A 23065-nucleotide genomic window follows, 5' to 3' on the forward strand; every position below is an offset into this window, starting at 1 on the left:
TCAGACTGGAGAATCATATACTTTTTTTGTATTAAGATGCAGCTATGTTACGTAAACAACATAATATAGAATACAAAAATATTATATACTACATAATATAAGAATGCTAAAAAATATCACAATTTCAGTTTTTATTTATCCGTAGTTCTATGTAACTTCAGCTGTAAGCTGTTATATTTGTAAGCTGTCATATCGCTTAAATTTGAACGGCATTCTTTTTTTTAGGGTTGTCCTAGCTGGGAATGGTTCTTTCCCTATCACTATGCTTGTTTCGCTAGTGATTTTATAAATTTGTCTGATGTGAATCTGGAGTTTCCAAAGGATACAAAACCTGTAAGTATTGTTATGTATTTTTTCTATTTAAAGTTTTAATACGTAGCATACATATCTGCACAGAGCAGGGAATTAATAAAAAATATATATTGTTCCTATGAAACCCAAGAAAATGTTTCAAAATGGGGCTGGATTATAGTTGTCAGATCCCTTTCTGTCTAGGGAGTGACCCCATCACTCCGCCTTCAAAATCCCATCTGTTTGCATGACGGTGGTGTTTATATTTGTAACTTGAATTTAGCTTTTAATATATAATAATAATTTATTTGGACCCTCTATACATACAAAAAAATGCACTTAGAGGAGTATGGAAAAAGAAATGTATGAACACTTATAACCACTATATAAACAAAATATAAACACTTATCATCACAAACACTAGAAAAAAGAATCCACTAACAATGATTCACAAAACGATTAATACATCCCAACGAAATATCTACGACTGATTCATAAAACTGTTTGAATCTCCCCCCTAAAACACCCATCTTACCATAGATCTTAGAAACACCGTATCCTTTGGAGATATAACTTGTTACGATACCGAATAGGAACACGAAGAAAACATTAACGATATTTGAAAAAAAAACAGACCGAATTTATTGACGTTCAGACGTGGTAAAAAATTTCCATAATGACACCAGAAAAAATACATGGAGAGCAAAAAGCGGGTTATAAAGCTGACCAAGCATTTTTTTTTTGTAAAATTGACTTTTAACTCTAGAAAAACGTCCATTGGACTTTCTCAACTTCTCTCTCAACACATTTATTGTTAATGACCTTGTTGTTCGAATTGAGGTCCCGAATGCAACTCCAAGGTAATTGAGTGAAGCAGTGGCGGAAATTGAATCAGGGCCAACCTGAATTTTTGAATCGGGAGGGTGATGACAACCAAAAACGGGAAATTCAGTTTTAGCCGAAGCGACTAACAACCCGATGTCAGACAACCCGGCATAAAGGCTGTTGACAGCAGCCTGCAGTGATTGCAAATTATCAGATAGCAGAAGAATGTCAACTGCGTATGAAAGGTGACTTGCGTCATTGGATGGCTCGATAAGAAAATGCGGTATTATGCGGTTGCGCAGCGGATGGCATTGTTAAATATTGCAGGACTTAACACTGAGCTCTGTTTTGCTCCACGACGCACAGAAATTCGGTTGCTATAAATATTTTGTACACGGACACGTATGGAAGAGTTTTGGTACCATTGCCAAAGGCAGGAACAAATGAATACGAATACAGCTTGCATACGCCAAGCCGTACCCAATGCTATAAAGGGGAGGCTTGGAATTGTTTGGGATGGAGGAGGAGCGAGCGTAGCTGTGTTGGCCTCAGACAACTTGGTGTTGCAGTGATTTGTTAGTAGTAGTAGTAGTAGTAGTAGTAATTTGATCTTTAATGTAAAGTAGAAATTTAAATAAAAATTGACAATCCATTTATTGAACAATCTATTTAATGTAAAAATTAATTTTGTTTCAATCAGCTATGGCTTTGATATTTTTGGATGAGGCAACACTAAGTAAGCCCCCGATTTCTAGTCATGTTTGATGTCAATGGTGTAATTAATAACTATCCTAACGCTAGCTGTGGTTTTAGTTTCTTTTTAACATTTCAGAAACAAGTAGATAACAATTTTATCATAAACGAGTGCTATCTTTCAGTATGAATTAAAGTAAGGAGTGTGTTGTCAGAAAGCTCCCTTTTTTAATGAATTCATAAATGGAGTATTTACTGAGGCGATGCTCAACTATTGTTGAGTGGATCGTCGTCCTCGCAATCCTAGGTCGTATGTAATAAAATTTCAACTTTCCAGGCGAAGGATACAACGAATTTGAAGACCTTTCCATTGGAAATGGTTTCGAATGAGTGCATTAAACCCAAGAATTTGGTCGGGTGAGATTTTAGTTGAAAGTACTAAGGAAAGGTGGCCGGAAAATATTACTCTTTTCTGTGTTTTGGTCCGAAGAGGTCATATATGGGTCAGAGCGGAGCCTCAGTTGATAAACATAAAAAAACCACTTTGTAGCCAATCGGAGGTGGATACAGAATTAATGTTGGGGGGGGGGGGAGATAGAAAATTAACTCACCCACCAGTATTTTTTAGTCCTCCAACCCTGCAGTTAGTGCGAATTTTGACTTTCTGGGGAGTATATGCCCTTAAAACTACCTCCTGGATCGCCTTTGTTGCCATTTGTCTTTATTATTTATTTAATCATTTCTGTTGCCCTTTTATTTGCTCATTGTTAGCAGCTGATTTTTTCTTTTTTTTCAGTTCTTCCCCCTTGAGCAGCTTATGGCGGTCTTTCCAGCAGCATCTCGTAGTCATGTTCCAAAGCCTTGGGGTGAACTTATGATTGACCCGGTAAGTGAAACAAAATTCATACAGTTTTAACTGTGTTTTAAATCATATTTAACTGTGTTTTAAACTATGTTTTAAAACAAAATTCATAACATTTTAGATCATGTTATATTATTATTTGATTTGACCATCTAAGTATTCTTAGGAGAAGGTGAGGGTGATCCATCCCAATAGGCCTTTTCTCATGACGTTGTTGATTATTGTTATTAATCAGCAATTTGTCAGACTTGGTACTGTTAAACAAAAAAAGTGTTCTCGCGATCAAGAATGGCTTGTGCCACTGTTTTGAAGATAATGACTTACAGTTCAAAACCATCTATGTCGGATTAGTTGGTCTAATGATGCAGACAGTTTTGAAATTCTATAACACACAGGCATGATTCGAAAAATTTTTACATGACATAACTCATCTACTTTGAAGTTATGTTTACAATTTTTTTATTTTATTAATATTATTGATTAACCAAAAAGCCTGTCAGCTGACATTTATCCTATTTTTGTTTTCATGTACGATTTTCTATTATCTCTTAGTTATTTTATTAATGTTATTAATTATTAGCTATTATACTGTTATTCTTTTAGTTCCTACCTATCTATATATTCTATAAATTAAGACGTACATTGTCTTGCGATCATCCTAAAGCAATTGACTCTGATTGTACGATGGACAAATTCTCGCTCCAGCCACACTACCCACTGTATAATGTCACATGGTGGTTTTCATATTAGGGATTGGTTGGTAGTTTCGGATACTTTACTAATCATTTAATGTTGTTTTTTTTAAATTTAGTAGTTATATTTGTTAATAGTATGGAATTTGACCTAGTGAATAGATTAAGGCTTTAGGTAATAATGACCACTTTCTAGAGCTATAATGAGAAAAGGGTTGAGATGGCTGGGGAACGTTCTGCGGATTAAGGATGACAGATTGCCAAAGATTGTCATTTTGGCCAACCGTCTAGGGTTGGCCGCAGGTCGTCCGCGGCTGGGATGGGAGGATGTCGTAAAGAAAAATTTAAGGGAAATGGGAACTTCCTGGCAGGGTGTAAAGAAAGAGGCTTTGAATAGATTGGGACGGAGGAGGATCGTGCGTAGCTGTGTTGGCCTCAGGCGGCTTGGTGTTGCGGTGAGTTGTTAGTAGTAGTAATAATAATGAACTGACTGGTATTAGATTTTGATTTTTTGTCAGCTTCTTGCCGCATAGAAAATAGAAAATCTTGTTTGTGCAAAATTCTTTCTGTTCCATAAATTATGGATCACCAGGCTTATCATGCCCTCGACAGAAGCATCAACAACTCGAAATGTTGGAGTTAGAAGGAAATTAATCAGTTTGGTGCTGGGTTGGGACGATTACAGTGGGAAAGCAAATATTATTTCGTCTAAATGGGGAATAATGATCCTAACAATGTGATAATAAGCTAAATAAAATGAAAGAGATCTGATATAAATAAAGAATATTTCCGACTGATCGAAACAATTCTAATTGAATAGAAAAAAATATATATATATATTTTGGCATTACTACTTATGTTCACTTTTAATAATGTTGACGTTTAGAATGTTAAATGCCAGCTTACACACTCTGGATCTTTATTGTTTAATATACAATTACATTCTCCGGCACTCGCTGCCCCCCCCCCCTCCTTATAAGTATATTTGGCTATAATAGCTATTGCTTTAATGTATAGAAGCCATTTCAAGTAAAAGATAAACGTATTTTGGATTCTTCGTTTGACAATCCGTAAGATATATGTAATGAAGAAGAAAATTCTTTAAAATGTCTGTTTTTTTCTTTTTTTTTTTTTTTTTTTTTTTTTTTTTTTTTTTTGGTTCCCTAGGACATATCACCTACATCATTTGGTGAATTTCTTTTCTCTTTTTCATGTACTATGACTGCTATCAGGAATATATTAGTGCTGATATCGGCGTTCCGAACTTATGTTTTTTCATTTCAGTTTCCTTTTTTGAATGACAAAATTAATTGCGCCAGGGCACGTTTAAACTCAGCGCCACAAGTCAACTATTTACCTAGGCCTTCTTCCTAGAGCCACGTCTGTTGAATTTCTATTTAAAGGAATCAATAGATGGGTCTTCAGGGATAAAATTCTTATGGAGACTATTCTGAATGGCGGTGTTGTTGTTCAAGTACTGACTGCTGTGTGTCTCTTCCTGTAGGTGATCCGAGCGTACCGCGTTTTTTACTTGTTTGGAGTATAAGCTTGGGAAATGGCGGTAAAAGTGAAGATACTTATTAATCGTCTAAGCGAGGGTATTACCTGTAAAAAAAAGCCATTGACGCCCCATCAAATCCCTCACCGAGGGGTAGCAAGGCTGACCCATAGGAGCCACAAATCGCCCTTGAAGTCCTATTTTGTATTTTTTGGAGTGGGGCCATTAGGGTTTAAGGAGCTCCTGAAAAAAGTGGGTATCGACCTTCGTTAGTTTCTCAATACCTGACTTATACGAAGGGATAATCGAGCTGGATGGTCACATGTTCTTTGAACGAAGAATCCGATCGTGTTGTGCTCCCCAACGTGTGGGGAAAAATCAATCGCCTAGAGTCAAAGTTTTTCAACTCTCTTAATGACCTCACCTTTGAAGATGAAGCTGAAACGTTCTCGCGATAACTTCGATCAGGTGATTAGTAGCTCCTTAGTCTTGGATTTATTGAAGTGGACCATCCAGCCATCAGACCATTCTTCTATTTCCTGGAGATCCGACTGCAGGGATAACGAAGCTTATATACGGGTATTCCTGTTAATGGACAGCTGCATGGGCCGAGGTATCGCCAGTAAAAGGATGAAGGAGGTGGATCTGGCTGTTTTCTATTTCGTTGATATACACTAAGAAACTGTTGATCCAAGGACGCTGCCCTGAGAAGACTGTACCATTATAAGACGTTCATTGAAAGTAAGCCCGTCGATAACTAAGCGTGGAATACGATTGCTTAGAAAACTTCCAGAAACCTTAGATAGACGACCACAAATCCCTTGCGCTTGGAATTTTTTTTTCCAAATAGCTCTTATGGAAAACTCTATCGGAAGCTTTTGTAATGTCAAAATGAAGCAGCATAATATCGTAGCATTGCACCCTTGAGTCAGAAGTTCAACCCACTCCTGATAGTGGGCATTCAGGCAATCAAATGTAGAGAGCTTCCGGCGGAACCATACTACTTGTCACTAATGGGATTATTTGGCTCGAAATCCTTTCTACTTATCTGTACTGCTTTTGAAACATAATTGCGACATTGAAATAATAAAAGAAACCATTTAATTTATAAATCTTGTCTTATTTATTGACTGGACTGACCATGGTGGGTCGGGCATTACCAATTTCTGTTTTGCTCAGAAGGTAAAAGCTCAAATTACTATCTACAGTCATTTCCGTATTAGTGGACACACTATATTTCAATCTTTAATATGTATTTGCATTTCTAGGAATCAGACATAGCGGATTTTTACCCAAGTGACTTTATGATTGACTTGAATGGAAAAAAGTTTGCTTGGCAAGGGGTGGCCTTACTCCCCTTTGTTGACGAAAAGAGACTCAAAGAAACGCTGCAAAAACATGATCATTTATTGACAAGCCAAGAAAGTAAGTCAAACTTTTCTCACCTTGTGTCTATATATTTATTGTTAAATAACTTCATTTCATCTTTATTTTATTAATTTGACATGAAATTTATTGACAACCGAATAAAGTAAATCAAAGTTTAGTCACCTCCTGTCTGTAAATCTACCTTCAAATAATTGTTAAATTTTTTGTTGCATAATATAATAAGTTTAATGTTCAATAAATGTAATTCACGTTTCTTCAGTTTTTTTTTTCTAACACAAATTCTATTCTATCAAATTTTAACACGAAATGCATCGTGACAAGAAAAAAAGTATGTGTGTATAGTAAAATCTAGTTTCTTTAGAATAAAGTAAATCAACTTTTTTTTCCTTTTTTCTAACAATCTTTTTTTTTACATACATTCTATTATTATTCATTCTATTTCAAATTTTATTCATTTCTATTTCATTCTATTTCATATTTTATTCATTTATTCTATTATGTCATGTTTTAACATATAGTGTACTGCTGCTGAAAAATAAAGTCTCTTTTTAAATCTCAGTTTTCTCAATGTGCTTAAACACAAAGAAATGGAAACGAGTATTTATTTAATAAAGCTTATTTTCAAAGATATGGTCTCATGAATTTGCACCAAAGAAAAAAACGTAATCAAACAAAGAAATTAAGAAGGATCAAAGACTGAGAATCAACCACTAGAATTTCTCAGGAAAGACCTAATTGTGATAGATGTAAAAAACGGCATTTTGCCATCATCCATTTAACAAGAATACCATTTAGCCAGATTTATTGATTCAGCCAGTTCTGGGAGATGCAACTTCGATAAATGCCAATACGAAATGTAAAAATTCAATAGAGAAATTTTGTTACTTTGGGGTGAGGACAACCGTAGCCTTAAATTTTAGGAATTTATCTAAGAATAATATTAAATAAAAACTTCACTTGTAAACAAGCAAACTTATGTACCTGAAAGAATTTGAAAGGGTGATCCCTTCTCCTCTTGAAGTTAAGCGGGAGTCTATCCCTCCTCCTCCACTTCAAGGTCGTGACCTTTAAGGTTACTTCAGGTTTCAGGTTACAAATTTTACAATAAAAGTGTAGCTTAGCTCTTATAGAAGAGATGAGAGTAATTTGATTATTAGTAATATTATGTGATGTAACATCTATTCTATCAAACAGGGCTCTTAAGCTGGGGGGGGGGGGGCTGAGTGACACAAAAAAATCATCGTAGGGGGAGGGGTAATGCTACGAGTTTCGTTTTGACCCTGATTTAAGTGGGAGCATTTCTCATCTTTTTTTCTTTTTGTACATTTTTTAAATGTTCTTATTTCCCGGTATGGGGGCATCCCTCCTTAGCCCCTTCTTGGCGATGACTATGAGGGGAGGGGAAATGAAGGAAACTATTAAAATAAATGGTTCTTTGGTCTTTTTTAGCTATCAACGAATGAAAAAGCGTGTACTTTTATGAAGTTTTTCACATTTTGACGAGGCCAAGCCTCGATTCCTCCTCATTTCTGTTTAAACTCCTCCTTGTGTGGATTGTGAATTACCTGTACAATTACGTAATCAAAAAGTAATCACCTGTACACCTGTACAATCACCTGTTACAATTTTCTTTGGGATGTACCAAGCATTCAAGCGTAGTTATATTTAATCATTCTAATATTCTATTTAATTACAAGTATGTACTTAATTTTACATAAATTCGCTGTCATATTTTAAGGTCGTATGTGAAATTCTCAAACTGCTGAAATAATTGCCCAAAACCGTTTGCTAAACTGTTCTCAAAAGGAGGATCAGCAAGATAAAATATGTTCACTCATACTCGAATCGTTCTGATCTACATTGCTCGTTTGACCTTCGTTTGAGAACATTTTGGGAAACAGTTTTTAGCAGTCATCACATAAGTTTGAATATGTCATATAAGACTTTTAGCAAAGAGTATGGGTAACATACGAGACTGGAACTGGTGTTAGTGTCAACGCCATCTAACGTTTGGTGACATTTATTTCTTTTTTTAGTGTAATAATACGAGTAATTTATTTAATTTGTGTAATCAATAAAATTAGCATAGTGAAAAGTATCTGATTTCAATTTATCACAGAAAAATTATTACAGAGCTTGAAAAAATTCTAAGTGTCACCACATGCTAGATGGAATTGATAGTAATTTTCTGCCGACTCTGTTTTCTGCTCTGCCAGTTTCCATCCTTGTAAGTTACCCATACTATTTGACCTTAAGCCATATCAGCGATGGTAAATGCATTTTACACCTGAGTGTTTTTGTAATTTGTCGTAAATTGTAAAATATGCAATATTGTCGTAAACTGTTTAAAAATTAAATAAAAAAATAATTTTGGTGATATTTCCTTGTTCATTATTTTTTTTTTATTCTCAGAGAAAAGGAATACACGTGGTGAGGCTATTTTGTACACTGGTAACCGCCACAAATCATACAAGTTTATGAGAGCTTTGTATTCAGAAGGTTTAACAGAAGTAACAGTTATTGAGGCAACAGAGTTCGAGGTAATTTACTTTTTTCCCTTTTTTGAAATCTAGTTCTGAATATATACAACATTACATTTGTGATGAGAGTGACCCGTTTTCTGGAATAAAGTTGAGTATTTTGTATCCTGTGCGTAAGTTAGAGCCTAAAATCTAACTTAAAGTGGCACAAAGTCAGGTCTATTATTACTTTTACTTTAAAACTACGGATTCAATTTTTGCGGTCTTGTGATATTTTTTTTTAAAGATATAGTTCATTTATCCGTTAGTCAAGAGGGGGAGAGGCTCTAGGGTCATTTTAACAACAAGGGACTTGAACTCTACTTATTTTCACCTATTCCATTCCAGTTTCAACATTTTTTATAGTGTAATGTCCTAGGCTAATAGCGTAAACTTGTTCTCAAAGGATAGTGTATTATTTTCTCTTTAAAATTCTTTTTTTTTACCAATTTTTTCTTGGCCAATGCAAGGGTCAGGATTGCCAGTGACTAAAAGGCATTTTCAATTTGGATAAGCAAACAATGTTTACTTAATTTCAAAATAATTGTTTTATGTCGGACTAACTATTTATTATGTTCCCTACTGTTTGTTTGCATAATCACAAACCTTTAGTCCTTCTTTAGTTCTGAGAATAAACAGCTTCATATCCAGATAGAAAAAAAACCTGTATTTTTCGAAAATGTAAAATTAACAAAAATAAAAGAATCAACAACACGGAGAAGACCTTTCATATTCATATTGCTGTCAATCATGTCATTTAGTTTGATGCACCTAGAGATGGAGGCTTCTCTGTCTTTCTTCCCTTTCTTTATTCCTACGTAGCATATTTTTCGTCACATGCTCTTGCAGAATTAATTCAAAAGAGTTGGTACAGCCCCTCCTCCACTCAGTTACTTCCTTTAATCACCCTAATTACCCTTTCTTACACTAATTTTATGTTGCTCTAATGCTAGTTTTAGTGTTATTCTTAGGTCTATGGCTGTTCTTAGTCCCCTCCCCTTTCCGTTCCTATCACTGTTGTTTCTCTGTCAATTCTATTATGCAATCATTAACAGTTGCCCCACAACTTTCCAGGGGATGGGAGGACGAATCACTACCTCTGAGATTTGTGTGGCAGCTGGCGGCACCTTGGACACGCCTGTGGACGGCCTTCCAGATTTGTATTCGGTTGATGTTGTAAGTGTCAGTTACATGGATCCACAGTACAGTTCTAGTTTTGTTTTTGAAAGTAAACCACTCCCTGAAGCCAAAACTCCTCCAGCACAGCTCAAGTCCTATGATTTAGCTAAGATTGGGAGATCGTTTCGAGGGAGAGGAGGAGGTTCTGGACGAGGATTCCATAATATGGGTCCTCGAACACATCAAGCATCTATTCACGAATCAGGCCACAGACACCTCAAGTAAGAATCTTTTCTCTATGAATATCGTTATTTTATTTGATCGGCCAGAGAATTTGACACCTAACATATTTTACTTCTAGATTTTATTATTCATATTTGTTGCACGTTATTATATATATATATATATATATATATATATATATATATTTATATCTATATATATATATATATATATATATATATATATATATATATATATATATATATATATATGTATATATATATATATATATGAAAATATAATTTTTACATCAAGCTCTCAAATTGACATTTATCTTTGTCCAGACACTGCTGATAACTCGAAGTAATGGGATTGCACATGTGGTACAATAATTCCTTTTATATACAGGCGCATTCATATTAGATAGCTTCCATTAGTTCAGAGTTGTTACAGGTTTCTTCTCGTAGACTTTGTCCTTTAGGTACACCCATGAAAAAGATCCAGTGGTATGAGGTCGAGTGAACAGGGAGAATATTCGACAGGACGTCTTTGTCTACCTATTTGGTAAGATCTAATGAAGGAAGGATCTGAGATCGCAATGGTAATGTAGGGATAAATGGTAATACCATTTTGCATAACGAACTGTTGCAGCAGGTTAAAGTAAATGGGACCAGTTACAGTAGCGTCAAGAAAGAACGGTATAACTGATCATTTTGATGATAAAGCGCACCACATTGTAAATCCCAGTAAATTGGCACGAGGGTCGACGGTTTATCCGTCGAGGTTTAAATTGTTTAGACGGTTTAAATTGTCGAGAACTAAAATTGGCATAGTGGTGGTGGTTAACCGAACTTTTTTTTTATCATTATTTGACCTCGGCAAACCCTACAATTTTTTGTTGAAAGATCTTGATTTTCAAAGCGTTGTTCTAATTATCACTCGAAATATTGCACTCCTTGGTAGGGATCGTCGCCACTGAGAACATTGAATGATCTTGAAAAATAACTTTCCAGTGATATCGTTGCATAATCCGATTAAATAAAAAAGTTTTCTACAGAAAGTAAGGAGCTACATTAAAACTTAAAATGAACAGAGATTATTCCATATATGAGGGGGGCTGCCCCTCTCTTCGTGCTAAAGTTTTTTAAGAATTTAAAAAAAAGTTCTGATTCTAACTACACGGCCCTTGTGTTTCAGGAATCGTTTTTAAAGAATTGAAACAAAAAGCTCGAACTTAAGCGTAAATTAAGATTATTTTGATCTGAGAAAATTGATTCCAGTTCCATAGCAATTTAATTGAAAAACGTACTAATGCTTGCCATTATTCGATTAATTTAGCCTATCAGAGTCAGAATATTTGACTATGCCATCCAAGTAATTGGCCACTCAATATGATTTTTAGTTTTGTAACTGTGTGCCTATGACTAAATCTAAAGAATGTGTGATTTACATTGTTTTGCATGTTTTGTAGCGTTACATTCTTCTTCTTTGTTATCTATAATATCTGTTAAACTGCAGCAGTTGAATTAGCTAATATTCTAACGCAGAATCATTGATCCACTTTCATTTGTCCACTTTCTTTCCATTCTATGTTATATATATTCTATATTTACACTTCACCTCACTTCCTTTTTCTCATCTTATTGTTCTCTTTTTGCTCTTGGTTAATTCATTAGATTGTTGTGTTGTTTTCGCGACTTGTTATCAGGATCACTTTTTTTTTCTTTTGATTTTTCTTTGCTCTACTTCATTATTGAATGTAGATTAATGTGTAGTTTCATTGACAGTTTGGCATAGTTGATATGTAGAGTGGCAAATATGGAAGGGGGGTGGGAACCCCTCTTTGGTCTTGGCGCCGTTTAATTTTGTCCACTTCATTTAAAAAAATTAGTTGAGCAAAAAACAATTAATCAAAATTCAGTTCTAGCTGCAAGGTCATTTAAACTCTTGCGTACGAATCTGTTCTGCAAGATAAAAAAAAATGCGATCATCAAAATGTGGAGTCATCTATTTCATCTGATAATTGAAGTTCTCAAAATACGTGTTGTGGGGCAGAGTAAAAAAAATGACGATGCCATGGAGAAGGGAGTGCCCAAGGAATTCTTATAAAATTAATTAATCAATTTATCAATATGATTTTATTTCTTGCAACTTGTTTATTCTACATTAGAAATGTTTCTTTGGTCATGTCTCTGATCCGGTTGAATGTCTTCACGCACAATTGTAGAATTTTACATGGTATTGGGTAGATGTTTGTTTCTTCCTGCTTCTCTCTGAGTATATTTTTTTGACAATTGGTTAGAAAAGTTTTAAGTTTTTGATAGAGATAAATAACCTTCAAGTTTATAAAATTAATTCTAATATTCTAAAAAGTTCTTATAATTAATTCTAATAATTCTAATAAAAATTAATTCTAATTAAGTATAATGAATCATTAGAATAGCCGCACTAAAGGCTAAGAAAAGTCAGCATGATTTTAGACCTATTTCTCCTAATAACTTGGCTTTTTTAACAAATGTTTCCTAAAACCATTTTTGGCACTGAATAATGAAACTGTTGTTTTGTTTTCCAATGTTTAATTGCAACTATGAACGAGCATAATTTTTTAAGTTTATTTGCTAATCAGAACAAACTTACCTAAACACAGATGTTTAGGGGGAGTCATCACTCCCTGAAATTGGTTCAAAAAACCCCATCATTTTAAAAAAAAGAAAAGTAAAGGTCTATAAATAAAGCTATGATTCTGAATTATTTTTAACACTTGATACTAAAAACAAAAGCAGCACGAAAAAAATGTTTATATATTTTATAAGCAGCTAATACAGCCATAAGGGAAAAGATCAGAGATTTTGTAGCACCCATTTTCACAAACTGTTACATTGTTATATATGATAAGGTGGCGGATTAAGGAATATTTAAAATAGAATTGGTCAAAAACAAGGTAATAAAAATTTGCGACTGTTTCTTATAATAAAGTACGCAATAAATGTAATTTTTAAATTAATACTGTAGATAAAGAGATTAATACAGTCTCTTTTTTTAGTTTATTAGGACTCGTGACTAAAAACCAAAATCCCCCTCTCCCTCCCACCCTCGTTAGAGAAAGCTATGATTCCGACTTCTTTTTAACACTTGGTATTAAAAACGAAATTGACACTAAAAAAAAAAAAAAAAAAAAAAAAAAAAAAAAAAAAAAAAAGATGGTATTAAATATTGTTTAACATAAAATAGATAGTAAAAACAGTAAAAAGTATGTGAATTTTTTTTAACTAATTCTGTACTTCAAGAAATTAATAGTCTCCTTTGTTTTCTAGGGGATTAGTCGTAACTAAGACCAAAATATCAACTGGATATTAATTGCGTTTATTTTTTAGTATCTTCATATGAAGCAATCTTGATTGAATTGAAGTTATCAAGTATTTTGCAGGCTGCATAGGTTGCATCAAGACATGGCTAATTGTAGAGAGAGAAAATCCAAGACAGATAGTCCAAGTAATTGAGGGGCAAATTTTGAAATGGCTGGGGCACGGGTAAATGGCGGGAGTATGCATGACTCTCTTATTGGACACATACTTGTTTGTTAGTTTTTGGAAAGGCATGCCTGCCTAGAGTCTCAGACATATTGGCCAAAAATTAGAATTGACATAAGACAATTTGTATGTCGATAAAATTCTAGTTAACAGATCTGGGCAAGGAATGGCTCATTTGTTCTATATTTCGCTTTTGCTTATTTAATATCTATTTCAGCTACGCGCTACAAGGTCAGGACCGAAATTATGGAGGTTTCAACAATAGAGGATCAAATGAACAACGTTCGTATAACAATGTACCCCCCTATCAAAAACCTTCGTATAACAATGCACACCCCTATCAGCGTCCGTCCTACGCGCTACAAAGTCAGGAGCGAAATTATGGAGCTTCTAATAGGAGCGGAGCCAATGGACAACCTTCATATAACAATGCACCCCCTTATCAAAGTCATGCGTACAGAGGTGCCCCTTATGCTCCTGGATCGACTCGTTCTGTTAATCAACCAAATCAACACAGGGGTTAGTATCTCTTTGAGATTTTATATAAAATTTAAGACCTAATTCTGTATTGCTTCATCCCTCTGTGGAAAATCTGGGATTGAAACGGTAGCGCCCTTGAGAATGTCTAAAACATTTCACCCCTCCGGGAAGATGGTAAAATTGTTGCCAAATGAAATTTTCCAATGCTTTCTGATACTACCCCTCTGCCCTCCCACCGTAATAGTCGGTCTCGTGTGTACCTGTAATTGTAATTCCTACATTTTACTGTTCATAAGATATGATCGAATTTTGTTGTCGAGATGGCTTTCACCAGCAAAAAGTGCCGAGCTCGTATTCTTTATCACAAAATTTTTTTTTATATCTTATTAAAGAAACAGCTACTACTAACAACTCACTGCTGCACCAAGCCGCCTGAGGCCAACACAGCTACGCAAGCTCCATCTCCATCTCAATATATTCAAAGCCTCCCTCTTCCCACCCTCTAAGGAAGTTGTTATTTCCCTTAAATATTTTCTCACAACATTCTCCCATCCCGTTCCGGGACGAAGTGCTTTTCGTTTGGCCCTAAGTGGTTGGCCGACAAGGACGATTTTTGGCAATCTGGCATCCTTCATTCGTAGAACATGTTCCAGTCATCTCATCCTTTCTCACGTTATTGCCCTAGAAAGCGAGATTGAACTATTATTTTTCGTACAGCTTATTGTTTGAGATACGATCAGTCAGTCGGTTGCCCAATACGATCCGTAGGCAATTTCTCTGGAAAATATTTAGTAAATCCTCATCTGTTTTTCGGAGCGCCCAAACTACAGAACCATACTTGACCATTGTCATCACTGTAGCTTCCAATATTATAATCTTAGTTTGTAGACTTACCTTCCTATTCTTCCAAACTTTTTTCAACAGTGATAATTACCCTGGGCCTTCGTTATTCTATTTTTAAAATCTTCTCTGCACCCACCGTCTTTACTAATAATACTACCTAGGTAAGTGAATTTGATCACTTGATCGATCTTTTTGCTACCCAACATCAACTCTTCAGCTTCACTTATTCTTAGTCTTAACGACTTCGTCTTCTTAACATTAATCTTCAAACGTATTCTAGGACCCTGAAGTGGCAAAACCTCTAAAAGTTCATTCATTTTGCTAACATCTTTATCTAAGATGCTTAAATCATCAGCATAATCTAAGTCTAGAAGAGTTAATCTTGTTCTCGTACGTAGCACTAATCCCTGTCTGGTATACCGCACAAAGATAGGACCTTCGCTAAAGCTCTTCTATCAGTTGATTCAAACGCTTGCTAATAACCTATAAAATAGAAGACTAAAGGAGTTTGATGACTCAGGCGCTTCTCAATTATTAATTTAAGAAACTAAATTTGGTCGACAAATTCTCTACCCTTTCTAAAACCACACTGTTCCCCTCTGTAAACTTTGTCTACAACATCTCTAAGTCTAAAAAGTATTGTCATACTAAGTAATTTGCTTCATACAGAAACGAGGCCCCTATAGTTACCGCACTCACTTTTATCATCTTTCTTATGGAGGGGTTTAATTACAGTTTTCCTAAAATCGCTAGGTACTTCCAATTTTCAAAAATCATATTCATAATCTTCAGTAACTTGTCTCTAACCTCACAACCACCATATTTAAAAACTCATTTACTACACTATCAGCACATGGGGCCTTGATATTTTTAATCCTTTTAGTACTTCGCTAATTCTTCATCAGAAAATAAATCTTCCTTCACATCCAAGGTGTCGCAAACCTTTTCATTTTCCTCTATATCTTTTTCTGTAACTCTATCCCAGTTTAGCACATTCTCAAAATGTTCTGCCCATCTCTCTTTAACTCTTTCCTCATCATTAATTATGGCCCCGTTCCTATTTTTAACTGGGACAAGTCCAGATAGACTATTCTTTCTCAATTTATTGACATACCAGTACAATATTATACTATTATGCCGTCTGGCTGCATCTTAGAGATCTTCGGCAATTTTTTACATGGCCTTTGCTTCGCACCTCTTTAATTCACATTTTAATACTTTCTCTAGTCTTAACGTTTATCTTATTTTCACATGATCTGTCACTCAAATAATGCTTGTTAAAGTCCCTTCTCCTCTCTATTAAACATAATGCATTTTCGCTAGTACTCTTAGCTGCGAACTCTCTAGTTTAGTATTCAACTGTTCCTGGAATATTTCTCTCAAATTCTCATCCTGGAGTGTACCAATGTCATAGCTTCCCGGGAGGTAATTACCCTTCCTAAAATTCAGCTTTAAATTAACCCTACACACTACTAGATGCTGATTTTTACTTTAACATCAGTAACAGCACTCCTACATACCCTAGTATCTTGTATCGACCCTGCCAGTCTTCGGTTTACAATAACATAATCAAGAAGGTTAGCTGTCTTACCATCATGTTAATACCATGTTAACTTATGGGCCATTTTTTTTTACGAAATACTGTATTGGTTGTAACTGGATTGTTATACTTGCACAATTGCAGCAGTTTGTAACCATTACTGTTTTCTATTTCTACACCAAGTTTACCCAGGCTAAGATACCATCTATCCCTATTTTTACCCGCCCATGTATTAAAATCTCCTAATAAAAATACTATGTTTCTACTTGGGACCCTGTCTATTCGTTCCTGTACCTTAAGTGAAATTTATCTGAGTCACTACTATCTTTATCACTCGGTTCTACACGGTATATACTGCTATGACTGATACCTTGTACTTTTTAGTCATAAAATGAGTGACTAGCATTCTATTATTAATACCTTGCCAACCTAAACAAGACTTTTCGACTTCCTTATTCATCATAATCCCTACAACCTGGCTATGCAACCCATTCTTGCTGCTTGAGGAAATAAATTCTATATCACCTAATTTCATGTTTCCCACCCCTGGGATATGAGTTCCTGAAACTCCTAGTAAGTCCAGTTCAAAGCGTCTGAATTCGTCAGCCAAAATATTGATACAATATTCGTTTTTTAACGTCGTAACATTCCAATTTGGAATTTTCGTAATCGTTAAATCATTGAAATTACTATGGCTTCTGAAAAAGAAATGGTTCCAGAACCAGTGCTGGACGGGGACTAACTTATCTTCTAACCTTTGTTTTTTATTGGCGTTAAAAAGATCTAGATAGGTCACGACTTTGGGAAAATTCGTTTAGGACCTTAATTTTGAAAAAAAAAAATTTTATATGATCATACCAGTACATTCAAGTAACCCCAGTAATTCGAGATTAGCAGATTTAATTTTTCTTTAAACTGATATCCTTATGCTACATGGTATTCTTCTTGGGCTAATATTTAAAGATTATAGATTGATTGCCAGAGGTACTCGCCCCTCAAGTTACTTAAATTACTTAACATTACTTCAATAATCTTCAGTTATAGTGGTTGTTGATAGTATAGAATAATTTGTCGGTATAAGCATACAAAAAGGTTTGCCGAATAAAATAAAAGCAAAATAAAGTTGTTTTACGAAAGAAATAAAAAAAAAACTATTGTTTCTTTTCACCGAGCGAAGCTCGGTCTTTTGGTACTAATGGAATAAAAACAGAAATTGTAAAATATAAGAATTCACAAAGGGACAATATTGAATATCGATAAAGTAAAATCTATACGAAAAAACTACGAACGACAAAGAAAACTCAATAAGCTGATAAGTCCAGTCAAAGATGAATATCAACTATGTTATAAGATATCACGTAGGATTAAAGGCGGTGAAACAGGTTAACGTCGGCTTAAGCATTAAAACAAGAAACAAAAGGGTGGTGTAAAAATATGAAATATGAGTGGCCATAGGGACCTTTTTGGTCTTCTTCCCCTGGGAGACGACTCCTGATAGGGATAAGGGAGGGAATATTACCTTTGTCTAGGAATTAATTACGTTTTTTGGACCAAGGTTAATACCAATGCCCTGTTCTGCCATTTAGGTTGACCAAACATGCCTTCTTTGAAAGGTGGGCATTGGGATTTTGGGGCTCTAAAATAATCTCTAGAATTTTCTTCTGAATTGCTTCGATTCTACGTTAATTTTTCTTCGTTTCCTCTCGTCTTTCCTCTATGTCTATGATTAAATTTGTCTACCATCATCAACTGTTTACATATTCCACTTGCTTATTCCCTTTTATGTTTCTAATACTTCTATAATCGGTTCGGTTCTCACCCTATACAATTATTTTAACCTCGTACACATAAATTAATTCCCAATTGGAACAAATTTAAACTGAAATTCCGTTTCTTTTATACATATTAATTTAATAAGATGTAGAAGCTTCAAATCTTAGCGCAGTGGTGCCAACTGGGAGGGGGATAGAGGGTATTTGTCTTAGCCCCCCTAGATTTTTTTTATCTTTCCCAAGATTTCGAAAAATGCCTTTTTTGAGATTTTCTATTAAAAAATACCGTTTTTGGTATTTTCATTGAAATAAATGGAAAAGGCTAAACTGAGTACATTTGTACATTTGACCCTCCCCCAACATTTTGTGAATTGCGCCACAGTCCGAATGTTCAAAAGTGTAAATGAGCTAATCTTCCACGACGAGAGGAAAATTCGTGGGGAAAACCCGACCTATTATTTTTACAAATAATAGCTTTTTTGTATGTTTTATGTTTTTCTGAATAGAATAATCACTAACGTTTCCATTACTTTGCCCCCCCCCCCCCAGCCAAGAAAAGAAGATTTGAGTCATTATAAAAGGTTATTTTTCTTCTAAAGTATGTGAACACAAATATAATACCTTGTGACAGCGCAGGGGAAGAGACTGGTTTCTCAATTGTTGGTTTCTGGGCTCAATCCTGCCTGTCGCAAGTAAATCGTGCTTGAAAACAATTTGGTAAATAATTGTTCTTCTTTTAGAATCAGTTTCTTATATCTGTTTTTATTTAGCTTGAGACGATTTTTGTACACTACCATTTAAAATTTCGTATTTGTTTTCTTTGCATTTTCGTTTTTCTTCATTATACCAAACGTGAGGTGTATATTTTCATAAAAGCTATGTGAATGCGGGCCATCGAAATTTTTGAAGAAACTTAAACAGAGCATGGGTGGGTTAGCCTGTTCCATAATGACTTCAACGGAGATGCCCAATTATGATTGGATTACAAGAATGACAAGAAGCCTTGTATAAGAAGCACTCAAAGCCGTGGTATTAGGCCAAAGGTGTTAATTAAGGGAAGGGGAGCTGGTATCTGTCCCCCTGTAATTTTTTGTCACAGCTAGATTTTGAAAAATACCCTTTTGTGGGTATTTTCATTGAAAAATATTTTTTTGTGGGTATTTTCATTGAAAAATGTATTTTTTTTTGTAATTTCAATACAAATTTGCCCCCCCCCCTAGCCTTTGAAAAATGCATTTTATACCCCTAGCCTTTGAAAAGTCTAGGGGGATTTTCCCCTCCCTTCTCTCAACATTTTCGTAAATTGACACCACTGTATTGGGGAGTAAAAAAAAAAGATATGAATTATTCAGGAAACTAAATTGAGAACTGAGGATTTGCTCTTGTTACCTTTTATAGTTTCACTGGAAATGTCAAAAAAGGTCTCATATGTAGAGCTTTTTATTGTTTTCGTCTTAGTCATATAGGCATATGTTGTCAAAGTATTCCCATTTATAGAGTGCACCTAGTTACAAAAAATAGGGAAGACCCCCCCTTCTCTCTCTCTCTCTCTTTCTTTGTCTCTTCTCAGTCGCTTTGCTCTAACTCTCTCTCTTGATCAGTCCAGCGAAGTTTTTACAAAAGTAGGGGTTTTAGTATTACTTCAATTAAAAGCGAAGCGAAGGTATACGCCTTCGCCTTCAGCCGTTAGCAATAAGCCTTCTAAATAGAATTCTATTTGACAATTGACGGGTATAAAATATGTAAAAAGATGTGTCAAAGCATAAGCAAAATCTTTAAAGTCAAACGCTTTATATAAATCACTGCAAATAAGGCAGGTTGCTGGTTCAGCTAATATCTGAAGACGCTTTCAAAAAGGTGCCTTATTTATTCTCTATGATTATATTTTAAATGAAACTAGTTATCTTGTAATTACTTTTTCTCTCGGCTAGGCTCCGGTGGATATATTCAGGCGAGAAGTGACACGTATGGATACCAAAGTGGGGGATCATATAATTCTTTATCTGGAGAAAGACAAACTGGGCCACCTTCCCGTGGAGGCTATGGAGGATCGAATCGAGGACGTCAATCACAGTCTAGTGTAAGTGTTTTTTGTTTTTTAGATGAAACCTTAGCAAAAAGAATTGTAGATGCCACTTGAGAGGGAAGGCAAACTTGAGTCTCGAAGGGGCCAGGCACGCACCCATGTAGGGTGCTAAAGGGGTTATAGCCCCCCTCCCCACCTCAAGAAAAAAATCAGCTGAAAAGCTTAAAAGTTTTCCTTAAAACGCCAGTTTTTCTAGGAATTTTATATAGTTTTCCGTTGGTTGGCCCAGGGACCCCCGTCACCCCCCCCCCCCCATCCCAAAATCATTTTCTTAGTGCACCACTGGAAAGGGAAGTTGCCCCCTCCATTTCTGGCCCATAGTAAATTACACCCCTGCTCTTATTATAAAACACTGTTGATATTTTTCTTTTACATGAGCCCTATTTTTTCTAAGTTGTCTATATGACTCAATTTTTATTCTTCTTTTAATTATTTTTATCTCTATGAAAGTGATATCTGTCGATTTTTAACCTATTGTGCTTCTGATTCGCAAAAAAAAAAAACACTGTCCTATTCCTTCGTTTATGCCCAAGAAAAGAGGCCAAGGGATATTTTTGCGGAGTGGGGTAAGCCCAGTGAACGACTAAACCAGACAGTTGCGAGGGTTCAGCCCTAAATGGGGCTGAAAATCGAGTTTGCAATGTGAGTCTTTCATAAGCTATTTTGTCCAAATTCATTTGACCGGTAACAAAAAGAAGTGAAGAGACACAAGCAGATGTTTTGGCACGCCTCCAAGTCTTTGGACCTCCGCCAAGCCGTCATTAATGCTAAAAAAAAAAGCTAGCCTTTTGAAGTGAATTACTTTTTTTTTTTAGGTTTAATGTTAAAGAACCAGAAAATAAAATCACTGAGTCTGTGGGCAATAGTCGAAAATAAATTACAGTAAGAGAAATACATAACTTGAGATGGGTGAACTGGCTTATTTTTTAAGAGGCAATCCGTTGCAGCAATTGCAGCGGTCCGTTGAAAATTTTTAGCCTTATTAATAAATTTTAACTGAATCCATAATCTGTTATGATTTGGCTTGTCTACTTTGGCTTTTTTAGGAGGATAGGAGAAAAGTTTTCTTTATCCAATTCTAAGACAAAATTTGAAGTCCTCTTGCCAAAAAGGTTCCCGGGAGTTCTAAATCGATTCTCTAACCGTGAAACGGGACATGATGACCTGTCAAAATTGTAAGTTCAGACAACAATCCCCTTTGACCGAACTCTTAAACTAGTTGCAGTATTAAGATGCTTGAGGCTGACACACTGGCGAACAGTTCTTGGTCCCAACCCATTTGAAGTGTCTATTTTCGCCACCTACATAAAAGCCCGAATATGTTCTAAATCATTTGCTATAGTTTTGTTCCGGTCTAATCTGGATCGTTCGGTCTTTCTCTTGCCCTGCTGTGGACTATCTCTGTAAAACAGTTCTTATTGACTCAAACCATTTTGTCCCTGGCTATTGACATTTGTCATCTAAGCTTGAAGATTGCCCTTAAAGTTTATGGACATCAAAATAAACACATTTCCTGTCCTTTTGACACGTCTTAGGTCTGGCCTAAAAAACAAAGATTTAGACAAATTTTCTTTCAAAGGTTCTTTCAAACATATAAGGTTTTTGGGGCATTACCATATTTTCTCTCTGGTACTGGCCCTCCGGGGGGGGGGATAATTTATTAGAAAAAATAAAGGACAAACTATGTAAAAATAGTTAGCCATTAATCTATTGGGAGCTTGCGTGGCTAGCAAAAGCTATGTTCCAAGCCTGGGGGGGGGGGGGGGGGGTCAAGGGCTTGAACACCCCCCCCCCCCCCGTGTCAATTTTTATCTGACTCGTAAAAAAAGTACTAAAAATGCATATAAACATTAATCTTCCTAGAGAAGATTCTTTCGCACACCCCTTTCGTAAAACTCATTAAATAGCTCTTTATGGTTTGTAATTAATTTGAAAAGAGCGTTTGATATTTTTTTTTCTTTCCTTTACAGGAATCGGGCAATGGAGCCCCGTATATTCCGAGAGGGTATCAAAGAAGGTAAACAGCTGAAAACATGGGTGCACGATCATCGTTGTTGATCCTCGCGACAGATGGGTGTGCAGTTTATAGCAATTTAGATTTTTTGAATGGAAAAATAGTTTCGATCTTTTTTTCTATTTCTTTGAATACGATTGTATTTTTGAATTTATGTTGGATATATTGAAAATACATGTGTATTTTTAGTGCCTATATTTCTCTTCTAAAAACTTTTTTGAGTTAGGGACAGCCCAATGAATGAATGAATTTATTGTAAACCCGTCAAGTTTAGACAAGAAACACAGACGGAGCAAAAATAAGAAAATAAAAAACGAAAAGACGCTTCAACAGAAACAATAATTAAAAGAAAGAAAAACGAAACAAGACACTTATGCTTAACCTAACAAGGAGAAAAGAAGATTCGCATTACTGATGAAAACTACTGGGTTAGTATGGGGCACCACTGATGAGTTTGACGATTATTTTTTAATTTGACAATCTGTTTTCTTGCCGCTTTCAGTGGATCCGTGATATTGTAAATTCTGATTATTTTTGTATTCCTGGTCTTAGTAAATATTTTGCAAACCGGAAAAAAGTGCTGCGGATTTTATTTTATCTGTTTGAGTAAATATTTTCCAAAAAGGTGTACAGTGTAGAACGTGAGGGGTTGCAATCGCATTGTACAATGTGGCAAGGATGGATCTATTG

General features: G+C 35.3%; 1 protein-coding gene across 2 annotated transcripts in view; it reads left to right on the forward strand.

Moving 5' to 3' along the window:
- Positions 1–22570, forward strand: part of Rat1 (5'-3' exoribonuclease 2 Rat1) — a 100120-nt gene extending 77550 nt beyond the window's left edge. For both annotated transcript variants that reach the window (XM_089092109.1, XM_089092110.1), the window contains 8 exons: positions 226–333; positions 2606–2695; positions 6130–6286; positions 8663–8790; positions 9844–10169; positions 13858–14159; positions 20207–20355; positions 22332–22570. In XM_089092109.1, coding sequence (XP_088948235.1) covers positions 226–333; positions 2606–2695; positions 6130–6286; positions 8663–8790; positions 9844–10169; positions 13858–14159; positions 20207–20355; positions 22332–22382 — 1311 coding nt within the window. In that variant the 3' untranslated portion in view covers positions 22383–22570. The remainder of the gene's footprint in view (positions 1–225; positions 334–2605; positions 2696–6129; positions 6287–8662; positions 8791–9843; positions 10170–13857; positions 14160–20206; positions 20356–22331) is intronic.
- Positions 22571–23065: the final 495 nt, after the last annotated feature.

Source organism: Artemia sp. Qi Xiang Cuo, chromosome 7 (assembly GCF_049724085.1).
Source record: "Artemia sp. Qi Xiang Cuo chromosome 7, ASM4972408v1, whole genome shotgun sequence".
Taxonomy (NCBI): Eukaryota; Metazoa; Arthropoda; class Branchiopoda; order Anostraca; family Artemiidae; genus Artemia; species Artemia sp. Qi Xiang Cuo.